Source organism: Crinia signifera, chromosome 5, assembly GCF_055691185.1.
Source record: "Crinia signifera chromosome 5, ASM5569118v1, whole genome shotgun sequence".
NCBI lineage: Eukaryota > Metazoa > Chordata > Amphibia > Anura > Myobatrachidae > Crinia > Crinia signifera.
This window is the reverse complement of record NC_139221.1, coordinates 157,733,562-157,754,366: the sequence shown is the minus strand read 5'-3', so window position 1 is coordinate 157,754,366 and position 20,805 is coordinate 157,733,562. Positions and strand designations below refer to the sequence as shown.

The 20,805-nt window shown below is 44.2% G+C and overlaps 1 protein-coding gene across 1 annotated transcript in view; it reads left to right on the top strand.

The window, feature by feature from the left end:
- Window positions 1-20,805, top strand: part of ERP44 (endoplasmic reticulum protein 44) — a 57,142-nt gene that overhangs the window by 15,868 nt on the left and 20,469 nt on the right. Inside the window, exons 2-3 of the mRNA XM_083188171.1 lie at window positions 12,998-13,070; window positions 20,660-20,699. Coding sequence (XP_083044297.1) covers window positions 12,998-13,070; window positions 20,660-20,699 — 113 coding nt within the window. The remainder of the gene's footprint in view (window positions 1-12,997; window positions 13,071-20,659; window positions 20,700-20,805) is intronic.

The following is a 20,805-nucleotide window of genomic DNA, read 5'->3' as shown; positions in this document are numbered from 1 at the left end:
TTCCAGCAGTAGATGGCGGCATCCGATCTTTACAGAGGAATCCGGGTGGCAGGGTCCAGACTGCAGGGATCCGGGCAGTGGCAGTTGGGTGCTTGTAGGGCTATTTGAGGGGCAGCGGGGTGGGAAGCGCTGCTGTATTTGAAAAGACTGGCCGGACGCTGATTGGCTGAGAGCGTCCGGCCAGTCTTTTCAAAATCTCCCACCCAGCAAATAGCGCTACAAGCACCCAGTCACCACTGCCTGGATCCCCGCAGTCTGGACCCTGCTGTCCCCCCTCTCACCACGGACTAGGCCGGTGGGAAAGGGGCCAACCTGGGAATGTCCCTGCTTGAGCCCTGGACTGTATTCCCGGTTAAGTCCCTGCATTTTCTGGTGTGAAAGGGGTATACAACAGTGTGTAGATATTGTACACAAGTGTTTCCCAACCCAGTGCACAGGGTCCCATAACAGAACATGTTTTCCAAGTCTCCGCAGTATCAGTAATGAAATAAATGATTCCATCTGTGTATCCTAGAGGTGTAGTGTACAATTCCTTTTTTTCTTCATAAAATTTTGCATCACTGACTCATTCACTCAAAGTAAGTGTACTAGAGTTGCTGGGCTGTAGCTTTAACAAGTCATTCATTTTAAACACATACACACAGATGAAGCCTAATAGAATGTAGGGTAAGAAATATCCACAGCAGATGCATCGTAGCACTTCAAAAACTAATTCAGATGGTCTGACCTTGATCAGTGTAATCTAGAAAAGTAGTTTTTGTCACTTCCACACGGTGCAATTAGAGGTTCTAATTTTGACTAATCACAATCGGAAGAAAAGTTAGCGCAAATCACACAGTGATCCTCTGAGGGATCAGCATCGTAGGAACAAAGACTTTGCAGGCAAGCCAATTTTGTCTATATTGTATCCAGTCTAGTGTTCTAGTATAGACAATCATCCATAATCAAAATATCATGTAAATATAGTCAATATTGTATGGTTCTGAGCTCGGGGGAGTTCAAGGGAAATCACATAGTCAAAATCGTACCATGTGTATGCACATTTACAAATCAACTACATAGGTATGTGCATTGTCCATATCCAGTGTTGCATCTAAAGGTGCAAACCGCATGGTGCGATTTCCCTTGAACTCCCCCAAGCCCAGAACATACAATCTTGACTATATTTATTTGAGAATTTGGCTGATTTTGACTATACTAGAACACTAGATATAGAACAAAATAGAGTCAAAATTGGTTTGCATGCACAGTTTATTTTTTCTTACTTCGGGGATGAGCATTGGCATTGTCAAGCTGTATACACACTGCGATTGGTGCTAACTTTTGTTAAGATTTTGACTGTCTATATTGTCAAAATTGGAAGCATAAATTGCACTGTGTGTATACACCTTTTTAAGAGTGTGTATATATAATGTGGCCGGTTAGTAGCAAGAAGTGTAAACAGTATGCACTGGTCACTGATCTAAACGTAAAATAGTTTTGAACTGTTGATTCCACATCCAGTAATAGAGGACAGTGCAGAAATCCATAACGGAGAACATGTCTTGTAACATGACCGTCCTTCATAAAATGCGAACGGGAAAAAATAAGTTAAACCTTTGTACAATAAGTTGGTGCTTCCAAGTATCATTTTGAATTATAATTTATAGATCATAAATTCATAATCAATTTGTAATCTTCATCCCTGAGAAGAGTCCATGTAATGTTCTTACTATAAGGGCACAGTTTTAAAATACATACATATATTAATATAAGGTACAGCTGGCAGCACGCTAATAAGTTCATATGAGCTGTGAGCATACCATACATTCCAGTAGGCAAATTATTTTTGGACACCGCTCTCATGTTTGGAGGTGTGTGTGTGTGTTAAACTTGCACTTTCAGTTACATTTCTTCCTAGTAAAGTTACATGTTACTGTATGTTGTATTTTATGAGCAGGCTGCAAAGTTCCAAGAGTGTAGCCACATATTTACTATATAAAAGTCTTATTTTCTTTTTTCCTAGCCACATTGTCTGTCTCTACTTTAAAAAATAATAATTCACAGACCATAAATCCTTATGGAAACTCTTACAAGGAGGCATACAAATAATGTTTGGTCTTCCATGTGTAGGATTTTACACATAGGTTTAATGCTTCAAAAACCATTCTTGATTTAATAGAGCAATTCTATACCATGCACTATAGCAGATAAACACTTCTCTTCTAAAAAAACCACTGTTCATAAATATCTTCTGCAGAATTTACGGTACTTATGTATTATCACGGCACCCGATTTTTTTTTTCCATCACGACGGAAAAATCGCATCGCATGCGACCAACGCGATTTTTCCATAGGAATCAATGTTAAATGGTTCCAAATGTTCCCTGACACCCCATTTCACATTAGGGTCAATGTTAAATGCCCCCAGACCCCCCCCCCCCAATTAGGTGTATCCCCCCTCATTGTTAACGCCACCCCACCATCAACGCCAACCTGAAGCTTGGCGAGCGCAGCGGTACGGGTCCTCCGACCTTTTCATACCCCCACTATCCACGTGGGAGTGGAGTTGATTTTATATAGTGTGGCGAGCCAACGAGCCCAAAGCGTGGCGTTCGCAGCGAGCCACGTGAGGGGACGTGGAATACGAGTGGCGAGTGCAGCGGATTACTTAACATGTATTTCGCGTCCCCACGCGGGGCTCGCTGCGCTCGCCACGCTTCGGGCTCGTATTCCTCGTAAGTACCGAATTTACTGTATAACATAATGTAGTCAGTGGTTCCCAACCTCTGTCCTCCAGTACCCCCAACAGGTTTCCAGGTTACCTGGCAGGTGCACTCCTTATTCACGGACACATTTGAAAAGATCCACAGGTGGAGCTAATTATTTCGCTTGTGATTCTGTGTGGAGACCTGGAAAATGTGAACTGTTGGGGTTACTTTGGAACCACTGTAGTAAGTGATTTCCCTCTTATTACACTCAATACTTTTTATTAGAGTCAACCACAAGAAAATATAATTTTCTTTCATCCAGCCAGGGCCTCTGAAGTCCATTACAATGGGTATAGAGCGTTTTAAACCCACCTACTACCCACCATGCCTCCAGAGTCTGGTAAAATGTGCCCTAGGTAGCTGGTCATGCTGGACCTGGCTCCAGTTTTTTAGCCTTTATTTTATTTTTCGATCAAAATTACACCCATACCCAGTAGTATTTTAGGAGTAGGGGTCCGGGTGCCTAGTACCCTGAATTTTATCAGGACAGTCAGTCAGGATTTACACCTAAAAGTCCCTGACTGGGTACCTGCAGCCTCTCACCAAGGGGTGTGTCATACCCACACTGTGACCCTGCGAGTGTCTCTGCTGAGTGCTGCAGTTGTCTCTCCAAGAAGGAAGACTCCACACGGAGTACACATACTGCAGGGAATTCAGTCCTGCGGGCCTTTGGCCTTTTCCTCCCATGGGTTCCTGTCCTGCTATGCCGGGACAGGCGGCTACACAGGCGGCTACACAGGCTCTGCCCAGCCCGCAGTGTGATCTGCGCTCCCAGTGGCCTTCACAATAGAGCTGTACTGCAGAAATCTCCCCTGCCCTTCTCACGGTGCTGTGAGGGGAGAAGGGGGACTTCCCTAAAGGTCCAACAGACAGATAGATATATTTAGCAACAGCTGGCCCTGTGGGTATGCTGTGTGCATAGCTGCCCGGTGGGAAACCATTATTGTAGTACACTGTGCACTGGGCTCCGTTATGGGAGGAGAACAGGGGCGGAACTTCACCATAAGCCTGGACGTGGGCTATTCGGGTTAAAGCAGGATTAATCCAGTTTCCTGCAGCAGCTTCCCTGTAACTCTTCTATACAGACTGCGGTCTTGTGCTGAGACTAGCTGCAATTTAGTGCTACCGGGTTCCTGCTCCTGACCTACATCCCATATTCTTGCTACAAGGACAGTGATTTGCAGTGGGGGGGGTTTGGGTGGGAAAAGGTTCCTTAAGATCAAGGTGAATTTGGCTCTCCCCCCCCCCCCCCCCCCCCTCTGCTGTTATATCACCCCTGGTCTCTTCCTGTCACTTGTTTTCAACCCTTCACATTACTGTAAGTGTGGATCCATGTAACAATGACTGACTCAAATGTGCCACAGAAGCTATTTACTTGTACTAAATGTACTCCAAATCCTAAAGGCAAAGCCACCCTATGTGACACTTGGTCAAACCCTGACCATACAGGGTGTGGGGAGCCATCGGCTACACCTGTGTGGGCTAAGCTGTTAGTTGGCCCTATCCTCCAAATAAGGCAAGGCCCGCAGAACCTGCATCGGTGTCATGCCTATCTAGGTATGTGGACCATTTAATTGTGCCTATTAGAGTTCCTCCTAAGACTCCCTTGAGTACTTCGTTCAGGATCAAAAGACTGTTGCCACCACTTTTCCTATCTGACAACTCATAGTTCTGGCACTACTAGAATTTGACTTTGGTCTTCGGTTCGACGCTTTTGTAATGTTCTGTAAGTTTCACACTTTTGCTTCTTCAGCTGATCACTTTGGCCATTTTGTGGTGCAGGATTGTCAGAGCTGTTTCTCCTGTGGGAATAACTTAGAACCTCCCCTTTGTAATGGAATCCAGTGGCCCTGCTGGATGAAAGAGAAAATTCTTACCAACTGGTAAATCAGTTTCTCTGAATCCCCAGGGGCCTCTGGTTGTCCTCCCTGCTCTGTGTCATCTGTCAGTTTTTGTTAAAAAGCTTGTATGTGTTTCTTGTTCCGATCTCCCATCTCCTCTCAGTCTACGTTTTTGTAACTGGATGCATGATGGGTAGTAGAGGGGGAGGATTGCTACTCCTATAAATTTAGAGGTACTTGTTTCCTAGCACGGCCACACCGATTTACATCGGGGTGGTCGTGTCGGAAAAATCGGGTCGATCGCATGCGATTTGGTCGCATGCGATGCGACCGACCGATTTTGGACCCGATTTTTTTTTTTTTAATGAAATGTAAATCGGGTCCCTGGGACCCGATTTTACATTGAATTCAATGTAAAATATTCCCAACCCCCCCAAATGTCCCGGCGTACACCCCACCCCACGATAGACGCCAACCCGAAGCGTGGCGAGCGCAGCGGTGCGCGTCCTCCGACCTTTTCATTCCCCTACTATCCACGTCGGCGTGGAGTTGAGAATAGAATAGTGTGGCGAGCGCAGCGAGCCACCGAGCCCGAAGCGTGGCGAGCGCAGCGCGCCCCGCGAGGGGACGCGTATAACTTCACAGGTATACGCGTCCCCTCGCGGGGCTCGCTGCGCTCGCCACGCTTCGGGCTCGGTGGCTCGCTGCGCTCGCCACACTATTCTATTCTCAACTCCACGCCGAAGTGGATAGTAGGGGAATGAAAAGGTCGGAGGACGCGCACCGCCGCCCCTCACGGGCTCGCTGCGCTCGCCACGCTTCGGGTTGGCGTCTATCGTGGGGTGACGACGGGGACATCTATAATGTGAAATGGGTCATATTGGCCCATTTCACATTTTTCACATTTTTTCAAGATTTCAATGTTAAAAAAATATTTTAACATTGAAGCCTATGGAAAAATCGGGGGCATCGCGTCGGGACCAATGTTAATGGTCCCGACCGACGCGATGCCCCCGATATTTTACCTTTCCCGACAAGATTTCAATGTTAAAATATTTTTTAACATTGAAGCCTATGGGGAAATCGGGGGCATCGCGTCGGTCGCGTCGGGACCATTGTTAATGGTCCAGACCGACGCGATGCCCCCGATATTGTCTCCTAGCCGGCAAAATGGACCTGATTTCAAAGGAAATCGGGTCCATCGTGTACCTTAACTTAAAGGTACACGATCCATACGATTGTGGCCGTGCTAGGAAACAAGTACCAATTTAGAAGTGCCCAGCTCCCACCTCAAATGCCCATTGTAATGGACTCTAGTGGCCCCTGTAGATTCAGAGAATCTGATTTGGTCTTGAAAATTCCCCCTGTGTGTGGCAGAAATGAATTACAATAAGAAAGTGTTTCATTAAAAATATTCTTTGCTGTGATTCCTGCTTGTGCGCTCATCACCCATTACGGTATTGCTGGCACTGCAAGTTGCAAAGCCAGTGATTGCAATGTGCCGTTCCAGAAAGACACATTGCTTCAATGCACAGGGGGGCTATTCCTCTCCACTTAAAAGATCACACAAGGAAATAATTCACTTAAGTGAGTTACCTCTCAAAACTAGATACACAACCCATTTTACTGTATTGCCAAACTGCCCTGCATGTTCAATTAGTTCACCGATTCAGTAAATGAATATGTAACATTTGTTAAAGCGATAGAATCTTGATTTAAAGACCGGCTAGAGTTTATTAGTAATCAGAGTACTACGCCCTTTCCCATACCCTCCAACATGACCCATCCCATTAGGTACAAAATGCTCTGTTCCTGGACTTCCCTGCCAGTGACAGTTACAGATGTGAGCCTACAGCACAGTCCAATATTCAAAGAGGGGGGCTCACATCAACTCTCAGTGATGTTTGGGATGGCAGCTGGTGTGGCTCCCCTTTTTGAATATTGGACTGTGCTGCAGGCTCACATCTGTAACTGCCACTGGCAGGGAAGTCAAGGAACAGAGCATTTTGTACCTAATGGAATGGGTCATGTTGGAGGGTATGCCTTTCCCAATGGGATTGTCATCCAATCTGGCTTGTATTTTATTTATGACTGAAGAACATAGTATGCAGTCATAAGTGTTAGTGTTGTTTGTGTATTTAAAACCTAAACCTATGTTGACATATAGACTACATTCTTAATTTCAACATTTTGTACCACACCCATAGGTGGAAATATACTAAGATGTGTATTCTACGTCACATGTGACGTTGCTATGTGCAACCAATCAGATCCGGTCTATCTTCTAGAGCTGGGGTAGCCAATCCTTGTCCTCGAGAGCTAACAACAGTGCATGTTTTGCAGGTCTCCTCACAGAATCACAAGTGAGCTAATTAGCTCCATCTGTGGATCTTTTAAAATGTGTCAGTGATTAATGAGTGCAGCTGTGCAGAAGCTAGATTGTCTGGAAAATGTGAACTGTTGGTAGCTCTCGAGGGCTAGGGTTGGCTACCACTGGTCTAGAGGACGCAGCTTCGTTGGATTATGTAGCATGTTTTTTCCTCAGTCAACCTGAGGTGTTACTTGGATGGCCTATGTAAGGCAGGTGATGTGGTGCGTCCTTAGAAGCAGGAAAGGACCATTAGAAGTCAGCAGGATTAGTGTGTTCTCACACATTCACTGTGTACAAAGGTGCAGCAGCTATTCGATTAGCATACATCTCTGAATCAGACTCTGTTACATTTTACAGTCTGAACCTTGATTAAAAAGAAATTCGAATCCCAAATTTGCTGACTTATAATAAATATTTGAAACATGGTACTCTGATTTGTTGGTTGGTCATAGTTTGTGCGACACCTTGAGCATGTCTGTGCATCGGCTAGTAAGGGCAGAGGTGTTTATCATTCTGGGGTCTGGAGCATGAGCATCCGGGTCTCTGGTCGATAATCACATTAAAATAGTGGTCCTACTCAGGGGGAATGGGAGGAGATATTGTGCAGAATATCCTAAATTTAGGAGATTTATTTATTGATCTTAACATATTCAGCAGCGCTTTACAAATGAATGCGGCAGTGGCAGTGAAGGAGGAATTAATGCAACAGCAGCAAAATTAGTCTTCTGATTTTTTTCACCTAGACCAAAAAAGAAAAAACAGGACTAATAGATTAGCTGGCTAATGGTATTCACTAATCGCTTCAGGACCTTATAATTCTGGATTTACAAATGGGGTAACTGCAAGTTTAACACGCTGTTCCTGTGCAGAAACACAGCACTGGATGTTTTTATGGTCTCCAAAAAGTATTACAATATTGGTCTCCCATCTGCACATTTAGGGGGGTATTCAATGTCAGGGTCACGGCAGTCGAGCTTGCTCGACCGCCGTGACCCAGTCCCGTTCTCGGTCAGCTCGACCGAGAACACGCAGACTGGATTCAATGTCCCGCCTGCCGGGGAGCGAAAAGGGGGCGTGGCCGCGAGTTGCGGCCGGGAAGAGGCGAGCTGCAGCTGGCAGCTCGTCACTTCCCGGCTGTTCTCAGCAGAACGAGCCCGACAGCTAGTGATGTCAGGCTCGTTCTGCCTAGATACCCTGCTCAATGCTGTCGGGGAAGACCGCATTGAATAGGGCTCGGCGGGTATCTCCCCGATGGGAGGTGCTCACCGGAGATTGAATATCCCCCTTAAACTGCCTGCCTGTATTACTACATTAGAATAGTGTACCATACTACTCGAATTTACTTATTAGGGGATATGGTTTTACATTAATTTGTGATAAACTGTATAATTTTAAAAAAAATGAGTCCATGGTCGTAGCTTGCCTATCTAGGGGGGTTATTCTAGTTCATTCTTTCTGACAAAATCCTTCTTAGATGGACAAAACCATGTGCACTGCGGGTGGGGCAGATGTAACTTGTGCAGAGAGAATTAGATTTGGGTGGGTTTTTTTTTCACAGTTAGATCTATATTGCAGTGTAAAATAAAGCAGTCAGTATTTTACCTGCACAGAAACAAAATAACTCACCCAAATCTAATTCTATCTGCACATGTTACATCTGCCCCCCTGCAGTGCACATGGTTTTGTCCATCTAAGAAGGATTTTGTCAGAAAGAATGAACTAGAATAAACCCCTAGATGTGGTATTTGTAATAGCGCTATCTTGACTGAAGACTGAAATTGGGGAGATAAGGTCATCCAATGACTCAAAATAACCTTTCTTTCACCTGTTACAGTAATTGTGAGGAATGGGACAAGTCCGGTTTTGCGTCCCTGTAAATCCCAATTAGAGAAAATGCGCACAAAGAATTACCAGCATGTTTATAGTTATTATAATTATTATAATTTTATTTATAAGGCGCCACAAGTGTTTCGCAGCGCCGTACAAAGGAACAATACAGGGAGACAAAGCTTGGCATAACATTGAATAAATAACAAAAATACAGTACAAATAAAGAGCGCCACATATCAATACACATTACAGCTTAAATGTAAGTAGTGAGGACTCAATCAACATACAGCTAGAGGCTTGAGGCCAATAGTTAACTGCAATTGACATACCCTATTAATAAAGGACATCACCTTATCCCAAAATGTTCTAATCCCTTTCACAATCCCTCATGCTATGGGAAAAAAATGGATTCAGATCCCTTACATTTTAAACAAAATATTTTCTTTAAACTTGGGAAATATCGGTGTAAGAGTTTTGATACGGACTTCCTCTAATCCAGCAGCCTTAAAGGAGTTTTAGGAAGCCAGTGTTTTGTAAGCACTATTCTCTTCTAAATTTGACCAGTTTTATACTTTCTTACCCGTGCCAAATGCTCAGTATACAGCGCAGGTCATTGTGACCAATAATTTATATGTTCTTTGTTTAGTAGTATAGAATAGGCATTTGTGGCTGAGTGCATTTTTCTCTGCAGAGGAATCTGGTGCAAGGAACTTTTATCCTAAGAATAGTATTCCTATTGTAAGTGCAGTATCCATGGGTTATTTTTTTTTTGTAAATGAACTTGCAGAGTGTACTAAGGCATGATGACCACACCATATTTGTATCCTTCTGTGACAGGTTTTTTTTTTTTTTAAATCTGTTCAGATCTCTGGTAAGGGTATAGTGTTACCTTGGCAGCCATGGCTTAACTATTTGATGATGGAATAATCGGACAGTGCTTATCCATTTAAAATATAAATGGATCGCTGTATGCATGCACAACATATATTTTTGTGTTTATTTTTTGGGGTCATGCACAACCAAACCGCCATTTGACAGGAAGTGGTAACCTGGCGTTTTAGGGGTGTGACAGCAGATCTGGCCTCTATCAGCCAATTTCTATTGCAGAGTTGTGGAAATGATAATAATTTGGAGAGTGAGTTGCATATGGATTTACAGTGCTCCACCGATCAGCGAGATTTTAGCAAGGCATTTGCAGACTTGCATGGGACGGAATTTCACTCTGTCTGGACAGTGGCAATCTGATTGCAGAGTGAAAACGCGTCCCATGCAAGTACATAATAACTTGAATTTTTATCTTCTGAAGAAATGGGTGACTGTCATATATTTCCATATATTACCAGATTTTTGTTATCACCAGACAGATTGGACATAAATCTGTAGGTGTGTACCCAGCATTACGTGTCAAATGGCTTGATCTGGTATAAGCCTTGTTTTCATACATTAAAGCTTAATCAAATCTAAGCTTTATTCATAATTCTCATTAGAAAGGCATATCACCACTGTTGGTGGAATCCTAATAGGGATACTCCTTGATCCAATCTGCTTTCAAACCTAGATGTAAACAGTGGAAGTGTGCTCCACAATCCAAATGACTGAATTCTAGCAGAAAATAGTGTCAGCCTGTGTTTTTTTATCTTAAAACTCATCACTAATCAATTCTTTCTGGCATTGAATACCAAATCAATAAGTGTGTGATTAACCCTTATGCTGCCCATACACATGTGAGAGATCGCATGCAATCATTCAATATCAGCCACATCTGGGCGATAAATCGAATGATTGCATGCATTTTTAAGGGTGCATTTGATGCGATTCACAGGCATACCGTCAAATGACGCATCAATAGATATGTGCTGCACATAATATTTATCGAATTAAATAAGCAATTGCATGTGTTTTTTTTCGGGAACCAGAGCTGGCGCTGACAGGGAAGTGGGTGCGTACCTGACTGGCCGTGGAGCCTGTGAAGAAGCGCTTTCAGGTGGCTTAAGTCAGCAGCGGCAGCAGATGAATTTGAAACACTGGATGGCCCTCTGATTGGCTGAGGCCGCTGATAGAGATCTCTCTCAGCCAATCAGTGGCCACCTTACATAGATGTCCTTTTACTTTTATTTTGATTAAACCATTAAATTAGTGCATGAAGTGGTGATAGTAAATGTATTGCTAGATTTTAAAAATGTGTTGAATGCCTTTCTAACAAGACCAGTATCTGTAGCCATATTTAGTAGTGGATGCTCTGGGAGCTGAGTCAGGGAATCTCCTGGGATATGATTGCTGAGAGACCATATCCCCATGCGTCGCTGGTCTCGGGAGCATGCTTCCCTGGCAATCAGCTGTTTCCCTCCTTTTTCACTGATGAAAATGGGACACTGAGCAATATGATTGCGGAGCAATTTTAAGCCAATATTGCTCAGCAATCCTATTGCTGTGTGATGGTTTTGATTGTATAACCATCTTCCAAATATAACTGCCCTAATGTCCCATACACGCTGTGCTACTCATGTGAAAACTCAATTTTCTCATCTGAGCAGCTTTCAGCATGAAAGCCGCCCAGTGTGTACAGTGCAGCGATGAGCGCTGCTGTGCGCTCCTGCATCATCACTGCCGGCCGCCACTCATCTGCTGTTATTACCTGCAGATGAGCAACGTAAATTACAGCTTTCCATTGCGTCCTGCTATGGAAAGCCATCCACCCCCGGGGAAAATGGCTGGACAGCTGGAAAAATGCTCAGTGTGTACTGTGTGTACTGTATGTACTGAGCATTTTTCAGCCCAGCTATTTTCCCCATCATCATGCACCATGCACGCTGTGCATAATCTCCCAGTGTGTATGGACCTTAAATGTCTGGCATGATTTATGTATTTTACATTTACTGCAGGATTTTGCAGGTCCAGGCTGAAATGTTTCTTTTCATTTGCAAGTTGTTTTGGTACTTGTTTCCTAGCACGGCCACAATCACGGCCATCGGGGGTAATTTTTAGTGGCCTGCGACCGACGCGATGCCCCCGATTTTTCCATAGAAATGCATTGAAAACCGTAAAAATCGCGTCGGTCGGGTCGTATGCGGCCAAAACTGCTTAAATGGTCCACCCGCGATGGCCGCGATTTCCCCATAGGGAACAATGTTAAATGCCTCAATTTACCCGCGATGACCCCGATTTCCCATAGGAAACCATGTTAAATGGGTCAATTTACACAAATCATCATAGGGAACAATGGTAAATGGGCCAGAAACCCCCCAAAAAAACCCTGAACATTGACATGTCCCCCCAAAAGTAGTTAACGCCACGCCGCCATCAACGTGAACCCGAAGCGTGGCGAGCGCAGCGAGCCCGCGAGGGGCGGCGGTACGCGTCCTCCGACCTTTTCATACCCCCACTATCCACGTCGGCGTGGAGTTGAGAATAGAATAGTGTGGCGAGCGCAGCGAGGGGACGCGGATACCTTCACAGGTAAACGCGTCCCTTCGCGGGCTTCACAGGTGTCCGTGTCGCCATGGACACCTGGGAAGCCCGCGAGGGGACGCGTATAACTGTGAAGGTATCCGCGTCCCCTCGCGGGGCTCGCCATGCTTCGGGCTCGCTGCGCTCGCCACACTATTCTATTCTCAACTCCACGCCGACGTGGATAGTGGGGGTATGAAAAGGTCGGAGGACGCGTACCGCCGCCCCTCGCGGGCTAGCTGCGCTCGCCACGCTTCGGGTTCACGTTGATCGCGGGGTGGCGTATAGTACTTTTGGGGGGACATTTTAATGTTATGGGGTGTTTTTGGGCCATTTACCATTGTTCCCTATGATAATTTGGGTAAATTGATGCATTTCACATTGTTTCCTATGGGAAATCGGGGTCATCGCGGGTAAATTGAGGCATTTAACATTGTTCTCTATGGGGAAATCGCGTCTGGCCCATCGCACCCGATTTTTTAGTGCATGCGATGCCCCCGATGCCCGCGATCATGATCGTTGTGGCCGTGCTAGGAAACAAGTACCGTTGTTTTTTTCTGGTTCTGACCTGCCTGCAAGTAGAATAGAAGATACAAAAATCAGTTGGTTGCATACATATGCGTAGGGGAACATATTCTGCATGGGAATAAATATAAAGATACTTTAGCAGGTTTTTGATCACATACAGGAAATAATGTAATTGTAGGCATTCTTTTTATTGTGTTCTCATGGTGGTTTCCTCCCCTCATTACTTGCAGGCAGCATGGGCTTGCACTCCAGCAAAAGGTGACATCATAAATCTAGAAAGTGGCAACATAGATGACCTTTTAGGTAAGTCTTATTTGTTAATGTGAAATTCTTCCTATTTGAATAGTTCTAAAATCTTCTTCGTCACCATACCATCTCCTAGCACATCCTCTATTTTTCAGTTCATGCTCTTTTTTTAACTCAATAGTCATTATACAGTAAGGATCCGCTACCATTTACATTGTTTCTAGGCCCCTAATGCTGCTTTCACATTGCCTAAATGTTTAAGACCTGGTATTTAAAACAGGTCTGAGCCACTAAACCCTTTTAGGGCTATAAAAACACTTTCATTTGTTTGAGGGCTCTGCCTTAATCATTCCTATGTGTACTAGTTCATTTTATGGTTTCAAATCCTGTACTCTGATAAATATACTACTACTTGGTACTTCTATATGTAAATGTTTTTCCTTTTATTTCCTTTTATTTCACATCACTAATCCAATGCATAGCCCATTTGATTCTAGCAATTGTTTTTTGTGGAGCTATCTGTTTTTGTAATAAGTAATTGTCATTACAGCCACCTTGGTCCCCAAAGGCGGATTTAGGGGTCAGGACACCCATAGGCAAAACATTTTGTGCTCCTCTACAAAAAAAAAAAGTGACCAACCCAGAATTTAGAATATATGTGCCTATACATACATACATACATACATACATACATACATACATACATACATACATACATACATACATACAATATAGGGCGGTGCCTCCCTATAGTAAAGAATATGAAGTGCCTCCGCGCTACCTATAGTATAGATTAGAATATGACACTCCCCTTCCCTGTAGGTGCTGTAATTTACCTTGCCTCTGCTTGTCCTCTTCCTTGAGCAGCTTTCCAAGGTTGTCATCCCACAATCGGGGTGCACCTGGTCTCCTGCACTACTGACTCCAGTCCAGACACACTGACTGCTGGCCCAATATGTTTCATTACATGTGCCACTTTGATAGGGGGGTGATGGCTTGACAGTTGGGATTCCGACTGAACATATGCCCGACAGTCGGGTTCCCAACCGACAGGTTATTTTCCCTTGTGGGGGTCTGTAACTTGAGGCAAACCTATAACACTTACATGCTGTTCCAAATCAAGGTCCTGTATAGCCTAGTAGTAGTAGTAGTACGTTTATTTATAAGGCACCGCAAAGTGTCCGCAGCGCCGTACATAGCAAACAAAAAACAAATTACAAGGTAACGTACAGGGTGTGTTGAAAAATACAGTATAAATAGGGGTATAGCTGGTAGAACTAAAATCAGCATCAGTTCAGAAGTAGGTGTCAAAATTGTCGAGGAGACTGAAGATGAAGTAGAGGAAGGGAAGAACAGGACAGGAGCACAGGTGAGGTAAAGAGGTAGGGTGAGTACATGAGGAAGGAGGACCCTACTCATAAGAGTTAGCATACTAAAAATAGGTGGGTGGACGAACGAAAAACAATAGGATAAGTAGGAACGGAGGGAGGATAGGAGGATCAAAAGAGGTTAGGAGGAGGGATAGGCTAGTCGAAAAAAGTGGGTTTTGAGGGAGTGCTTGAAGGAGGTAAGGGAATCAGAAAGCCTGATGGGTGGCGGGAGGTTGTTCCAGTGCAGGGGGGCAGCGCTAGAGAAGTCTTGGGAGTGGGAGGAGGTGATTAGGTGAGAGGTCAGTCGGCGGTCAGCGATGGAGCGAAGAGGACAGGAGGGAGTGTGGATAGAGATCAGTGAAGAGAGGTAAGGAGCCTAGACCAGGCTTTCCCAACCACGGTCCTCAAGGCACACCAACAGTGCAGGTTTTAGTGATATCCAGGCTTCAGCACAGATGGTTTAATCTGAATCACTCAGGTACTAATTAAGTCACCTGTGCTCCAGCCTGGATATCTACAAAACCTGCACTGTTAGTGTGCCTTGAGGACCATGGTTGGGAAAGCCTGGCCTAGGCCCTATGCTATCCTACCAGTCAGAGATTGGTTAGTTTCCCCTGGGTCTGTCTAGATCCGGCATATCCAACCTGCGGCCCTCCAGCTGTTGTGAAACTACACATCCCAGCATGCCTTGTCAGAGTTTTGATATTAGGGAATGCTAAAACTATGGCAAGGCATGCTGGGATGCATAGTTTCACAACAGCTGGAGGACCGTAGGTTGGACCGGCCTGGTCTAGATCGACCAAAAGGTCAACATGCGCTATGAAATGTTGCCATGAGGCTTTTAAAAAATGTTTTTTTCCATTTTAATGTAACCTTTTTGCTTGTGTAGCGCTGTGTCTGTTGCATTGTGCATATCGACCTTTTCATGTTGACCTATTGACTGTTGCCATAAGTATTATTTTTCTTTGCATGTACAGTAGCTCAATTGTGACTACTTGCCTGAGTAAGGTCAGACTTACTCAGGCTATGATGGCAGATGAACATGGCATATGCAAGCCTTAAGCTGTGTACACACGGGGGAGATATATTGCCCAGTGTCCTCTATTCATCAGCGACCAGAGATGGTCACTGATGAAAGGGAACCTCTGCCGGGGGAGCCGCCGGGGGGATCAGCTGGTCGCAGGAGCTGCAATCATAAGGGGGGCTAAAAACGGGAGTGCGCACCTGGCGATTTATCGCCGGTGCACACTCCAATCGCTGGCAATATGGTCGCATAAGCCCCGTACACATGGGAGAGATATATTGCTCAGCCATATATTGCTAGCAATATATGGCTGAGAAATATATTGCTCAGTTTCTCCTTTTCATCAACGACCAGAGATGGCCGGGGGAGCAGCAGAGGTAAACAGCTGCGATCATAAGGGGGCTAAAAACGGGAGTGCGCACCCGGCGTTTTATCGCTGGTGTGCACTCCAATCGCTGGCAATATTGTCGCCAGCGACCATATTTCCAGCGATTTTAGCCCCTATCACCCCCGTGCGTACACAGCTTTAGAGACCATATTGCCAGCGATAAATGCCCATGTGTACGAACCTTTACTGAATGAAGCCAATAGTTATGTGCTGTTAACTAATTGTCTTCCATTTCCGTATACAGGGTTGGGGTTGGTCAGACGCACAGGGCAGGAAGATTTGTGTGTAAATATAGGAGAAAAAGGCCCCCCGTTGGGTGTATATAATTACAGTCAATATAAGACCATGGGGGTGTGCTACCACTGGACAATTGAATGTAAGGTACAGAGAGAAGGCAATATTTGTCACAGTCGTGGTGCACCACAGAGAAATTATAACACTTAAAACTTAATAACTTTTATTAGTATATACTAAAAAGAATAGCTGCGAAAATATGACAATACTACATATAACATAAAACAAAGACAAGTGAAATCATGTGCAAATTAAAACTAGGGCTCATGCGGCGTCCCTTAGCTCAAGAATCCCTTAAATTCACAATTTTATTAGGGTTCTGTTTAACTTGATATTGTCTTTCCCTGCGTGTCGGCTGTGTTGCCTGAACTACGCCTAGGGGACAAATCTGTTTACAGTATTAATACCCAATGTCTTTCCTGTCTGTGCGTAGTATTGTATTAAAAGATATATATCAGACTGTGGTAATCTGTGTTTGAACAATAGTTTGACAGCGCTGCCTCACAATGCCAATTGGTATGGTTACACCCAATGCCGTAGCTAAGGGGTATATGCGTATATAGCGGTGATCGTTACAGCTGTGTAGCGTATGGGTCACCCAGATAGTGAACCCCCACAACTGCACACGATTCTTATATGAGTTTTCAACCAATATCGCTTGGTGTGTACCCTCACTTGGTGAAAATCGCAAGCGTTGTGGGCTGAGTAGCCCTATTATCCTTGCGTGGGATAATCCCTTATTATGTGCGCATGTGCTAGTATTGTAAATATAGTGGTATACAGACAGCAAGTAAGCTGAGCTGCATAGATCACCACTTCTTATCAGCGCGTAACGGCCAGTGAGATACAGTCTCAGTGGAAGGCAAAGTACGTCAAGCAATCAGTCAATAATTGTCTGCAGGTAGAACCAGCAGATATCGTCTGGTGTGTACTCTCGCTATAGTAAAACAACTGGACTGAAAAGTCTCGCTATTATCCCTGCATAACAACCATTCAAGCAGTGTTTTAAAACATCGGGTAGTACCCTTGGAGTTGTTCAGAGTTGGTTATGCGGGTATACAGGGGCTAATGAGGCATATGTCCTACGGGCGAGCTGGGCTGCACATACAACCCACTCCACCAGTGGAGTGGTCAGCGAGAGACAGCGTGACCAGGCGGCAAGGTGAGTATAGTATGCGGCTGGAAAACACAATAAATCACAGTTTAAATCTAAACATTAGAGTCCTGAAAAGGACTGGAAATGCAATGAGACAGGAGTCGGGAGAGCTAAGCGAGCGGCCGCACGGCTAGGAGGCCGGCGTACGCTTCGCAGTTCTTCGTCAGGGCAACCAGTTGCCCTGACGAAGAACTGCGAAGCGTACGCCGGCCTCCTAGCCGTGCGGCCGCTCGCTTAGCTCTCCCGACTCCTGTCTCATTGCATTTCCAGTCCTTTTCAGGACTCTAATGTTTAGATTTAAACTGTGATTTATTGTGTTTTCCAGCCGCATACTATACTCACCTTGCCGCCTGGTCACGCTGTCTCTCGCTGACCACTCCACTGGTGGAGTGGGTTGTATGTGCAGCCCAGCTCGCCCGTAGGACATATGCCTCATTAGCCCCTGTATACCCGCATAACCAACTCTGAACAACTCCAAGGGTACTACCCGATGTTTTAAAACACTGCTTGAATGGTTGTTATGCAGGGATAATAGCGAGACTTTTCAGTCCAGTTGTTTTACTATAGCGAGAGTACACACCAGACGATATCTGCTGGTTCTACCTGCAGACAATTATTGACTGATTGCTTGACGTACTTTGCCTTCCACTGAGACTGTATCTCACTGGCCGTTACGCGCTGATAAGAAGTGGTGATCTATGCAGCTCAGCTTACTTGCTGTCTGTATACCACTATATTTACAATACTAGCACATGCGCACATAATAAGGGATTATCCCACGCAAGGATAATAGGGCTACTCAGCCCACAACGCTTGCGATTTTCACCAAGTGAGGGTACACACCAAGCGATATTGGTTGAAAACTCATATAAGAATCGTGTGCAGTTGTGGGGGTTCACTATCTGGGTGACCCATACGCTACACAGCTGTAACGATCACCGCTATATACGCATATACCCCTCAGCTACGGCATTGGGTGTAACCATACCAATTGGCATTGTGAGGCAGCGCTGTCAAACTATTGTTCAAACACAGATTACCACAGTCTGATATATATCTTTTAATACAATACTACGCACAGACAGGAAAGACATTGGGTATTAATACTGTAAACAGATTTGTCCCCTAGGCGTAGTTCAGGCAACACAGCCGACACGCAGGGAAAGACAATATCAAGTTAAACAGAACCCTAATAAAATTGTGAATTTAAGGGATTCTTGAGCTAAGGGACGCCGCATGAGCCCTAGTTTTAATTTGCACATGATTTCACTTGTCTTTGTTTTATGTTATATGTAGTATTGTCATATTTTCGCAGCTATTCTTTTTAGTATATACTAATAAAAGTTATTAAGTTTTAAGTGTTATAATTTCTCTGTGGTGCACCACGACTGTGACAAATCTTGCCTTCTCTCTGTACCTGTCTTCCATTTCCCCAATGTATTTGGTGTTGGCAACAAGCTTCTCTAAACCATTTGTACTCATGTTGTGTCATCTGGTGAAGGATCAGTAGCTTCTAGAAGTTGAGATCCTTGCTCATGTTCTCGAGAAACTCAATTAAGATAAAGGAGTCCCTAAAGGCGATTTATCTAAATTGCGATAAACTCATGTTTTCCTTTTATCATCCATTGTATGTTCAAAGGTTGGGCTACATATATAGATTTGTCCACATACATCTAGCCTCCTTGTGCGTTAAATGGCATCACTCAATAGTGCTGAGTTTGTGTGCTGCTTTTTTCAATACAATGAGTGTTGATCACAGAGCTATGTAAATTTGGCATACAAGCAGCTTTTGTTGATGTGTGACTGTGCATGTATCTGCATATGGAATACTATGTTAGTGATTCTTATATCTTCATTTTGTATGCAGATATGCCCGCAGTCGCACACATTATATAGGCATGTGTCATAAGTAGAGACAGGATTATATGCATTTGCATATTTTTCCTATTCCCACTGGTTATTGCATATTTTACCTAAAATCTAGTGATGGTGCATATTTTAGGCCCCACCCTCTTACCACCCACGAGTCACAGCACTGCTTTGCCCTGCTGCTGCTGGCCAGGTAGTAGTAGAGTGTGCAGGCTGGGGCAATATGTGCGCAGTGTGGGGAACCTTGGGTGTACGCAGTGTGGGGATCCAGCCTGACACTGCTCTAGGCTGCCAATCCATGTAGATAAGTCAGTCGGGGCGGATGCCATTACGAAGCTCCTGAACCTTTGCCTGCCCCTGGCCTGGGACTTTACACCAAGAGACAGACTTCTGCAGCAGAGGAGGTGGGCGGAAGGGTTGGCACATCACGCGGTGCGGAGGAAATGCTGTGTCACAGTGAGTATGTGGCACAGGGCGGAAGCCTTCCACTGCGCCGCCCTCATGCGCTATGCTGACATTTGATCCTTCGGCGCTGGAGATGAGGGTCCATGTAGTTGATGCAAGAAGAGCTTTGGACACTGCAGTATGCTGTAGCAGCCAGGAAGAAAAAAAATCCTGTATACAGCACTAGACATCTGCAGATGCTGTGGGCCTATTTTTGAGGTTTATTTGCAACTAATTGTATGTTAATTTTTAAATAAATAAGTTAAAAATGACTCTTTTTATTTAATGTAGCATATTTTAACACTTTTCATGCATATTTGCATGCATATTTCAAGCTATTTATGTTGCATATAATCCTGTCTCTAGTCATAAGCTATGAGTCCTATTTGCCCCATGTCGCGATTGAGGCACCCTGTAATGGAATTAGATGCATGCAAAGAACCTGTGCTATTAAGTCATGTGTTGTGTAATGCAAATTAGAGTGCATGGTTGGTGTGTGTGTGTGTGTGTGTGTGTGTGTGTGTAAATTATTTTTTTTTTAAACTAGCTTCATTTTGTTATATTCTATACAATGTATGTATAGGTATGCAATGTAGTATGGGATTATAGAACTGTTCCTATTCCTTCTCATTCAGGTGTGCCAGCCTTTGCTGCTCCCATACACAATTATTTTTCTTTTTATTTTAAACATGAACATTGACAATAGCAAATAGCCTAATTTAAAGAAAATGCGCAATGAAAGCTTCACTGGTGCGTAATTTCATGAGTACATTTTCCAAACATCTTTAGAAATTCTAGTTGAAAAAGTTCGGAAAAATAGTAGCTGAATATACTTAAATTGCAAACAGAAAAAGAATACTCGCCTTGCCAATATTTCTCTGCATGCCAATTTCATATGGTTTTCCTAGATGTTGGGATTACTCTCGGTGATCCTAACCACATGTTTTAAAATTGGGAATATGTTGTCCTGCATGTATCTGTTCACATATTAATCTATGAAATTCTGAAAATATTGACTACAATAATATATTTTTAACAGAATTTATAATACGCTATTTTCCCCACCCTCTCACCTTTTTTTTTTTTTTCTCTCCGTTTCAGGTAATGCAGATGTCGCTTTAGTTAACTTTTATGCGGACTGGTATGTTTGTTTCTATTTTAAATGTATATTATTTAAATTGTCATGGTCTTAGTGTGGTAAAGAGTCATCGGGGTTTAGACCCTCACTCAACCTGGCTGAGTTAGAC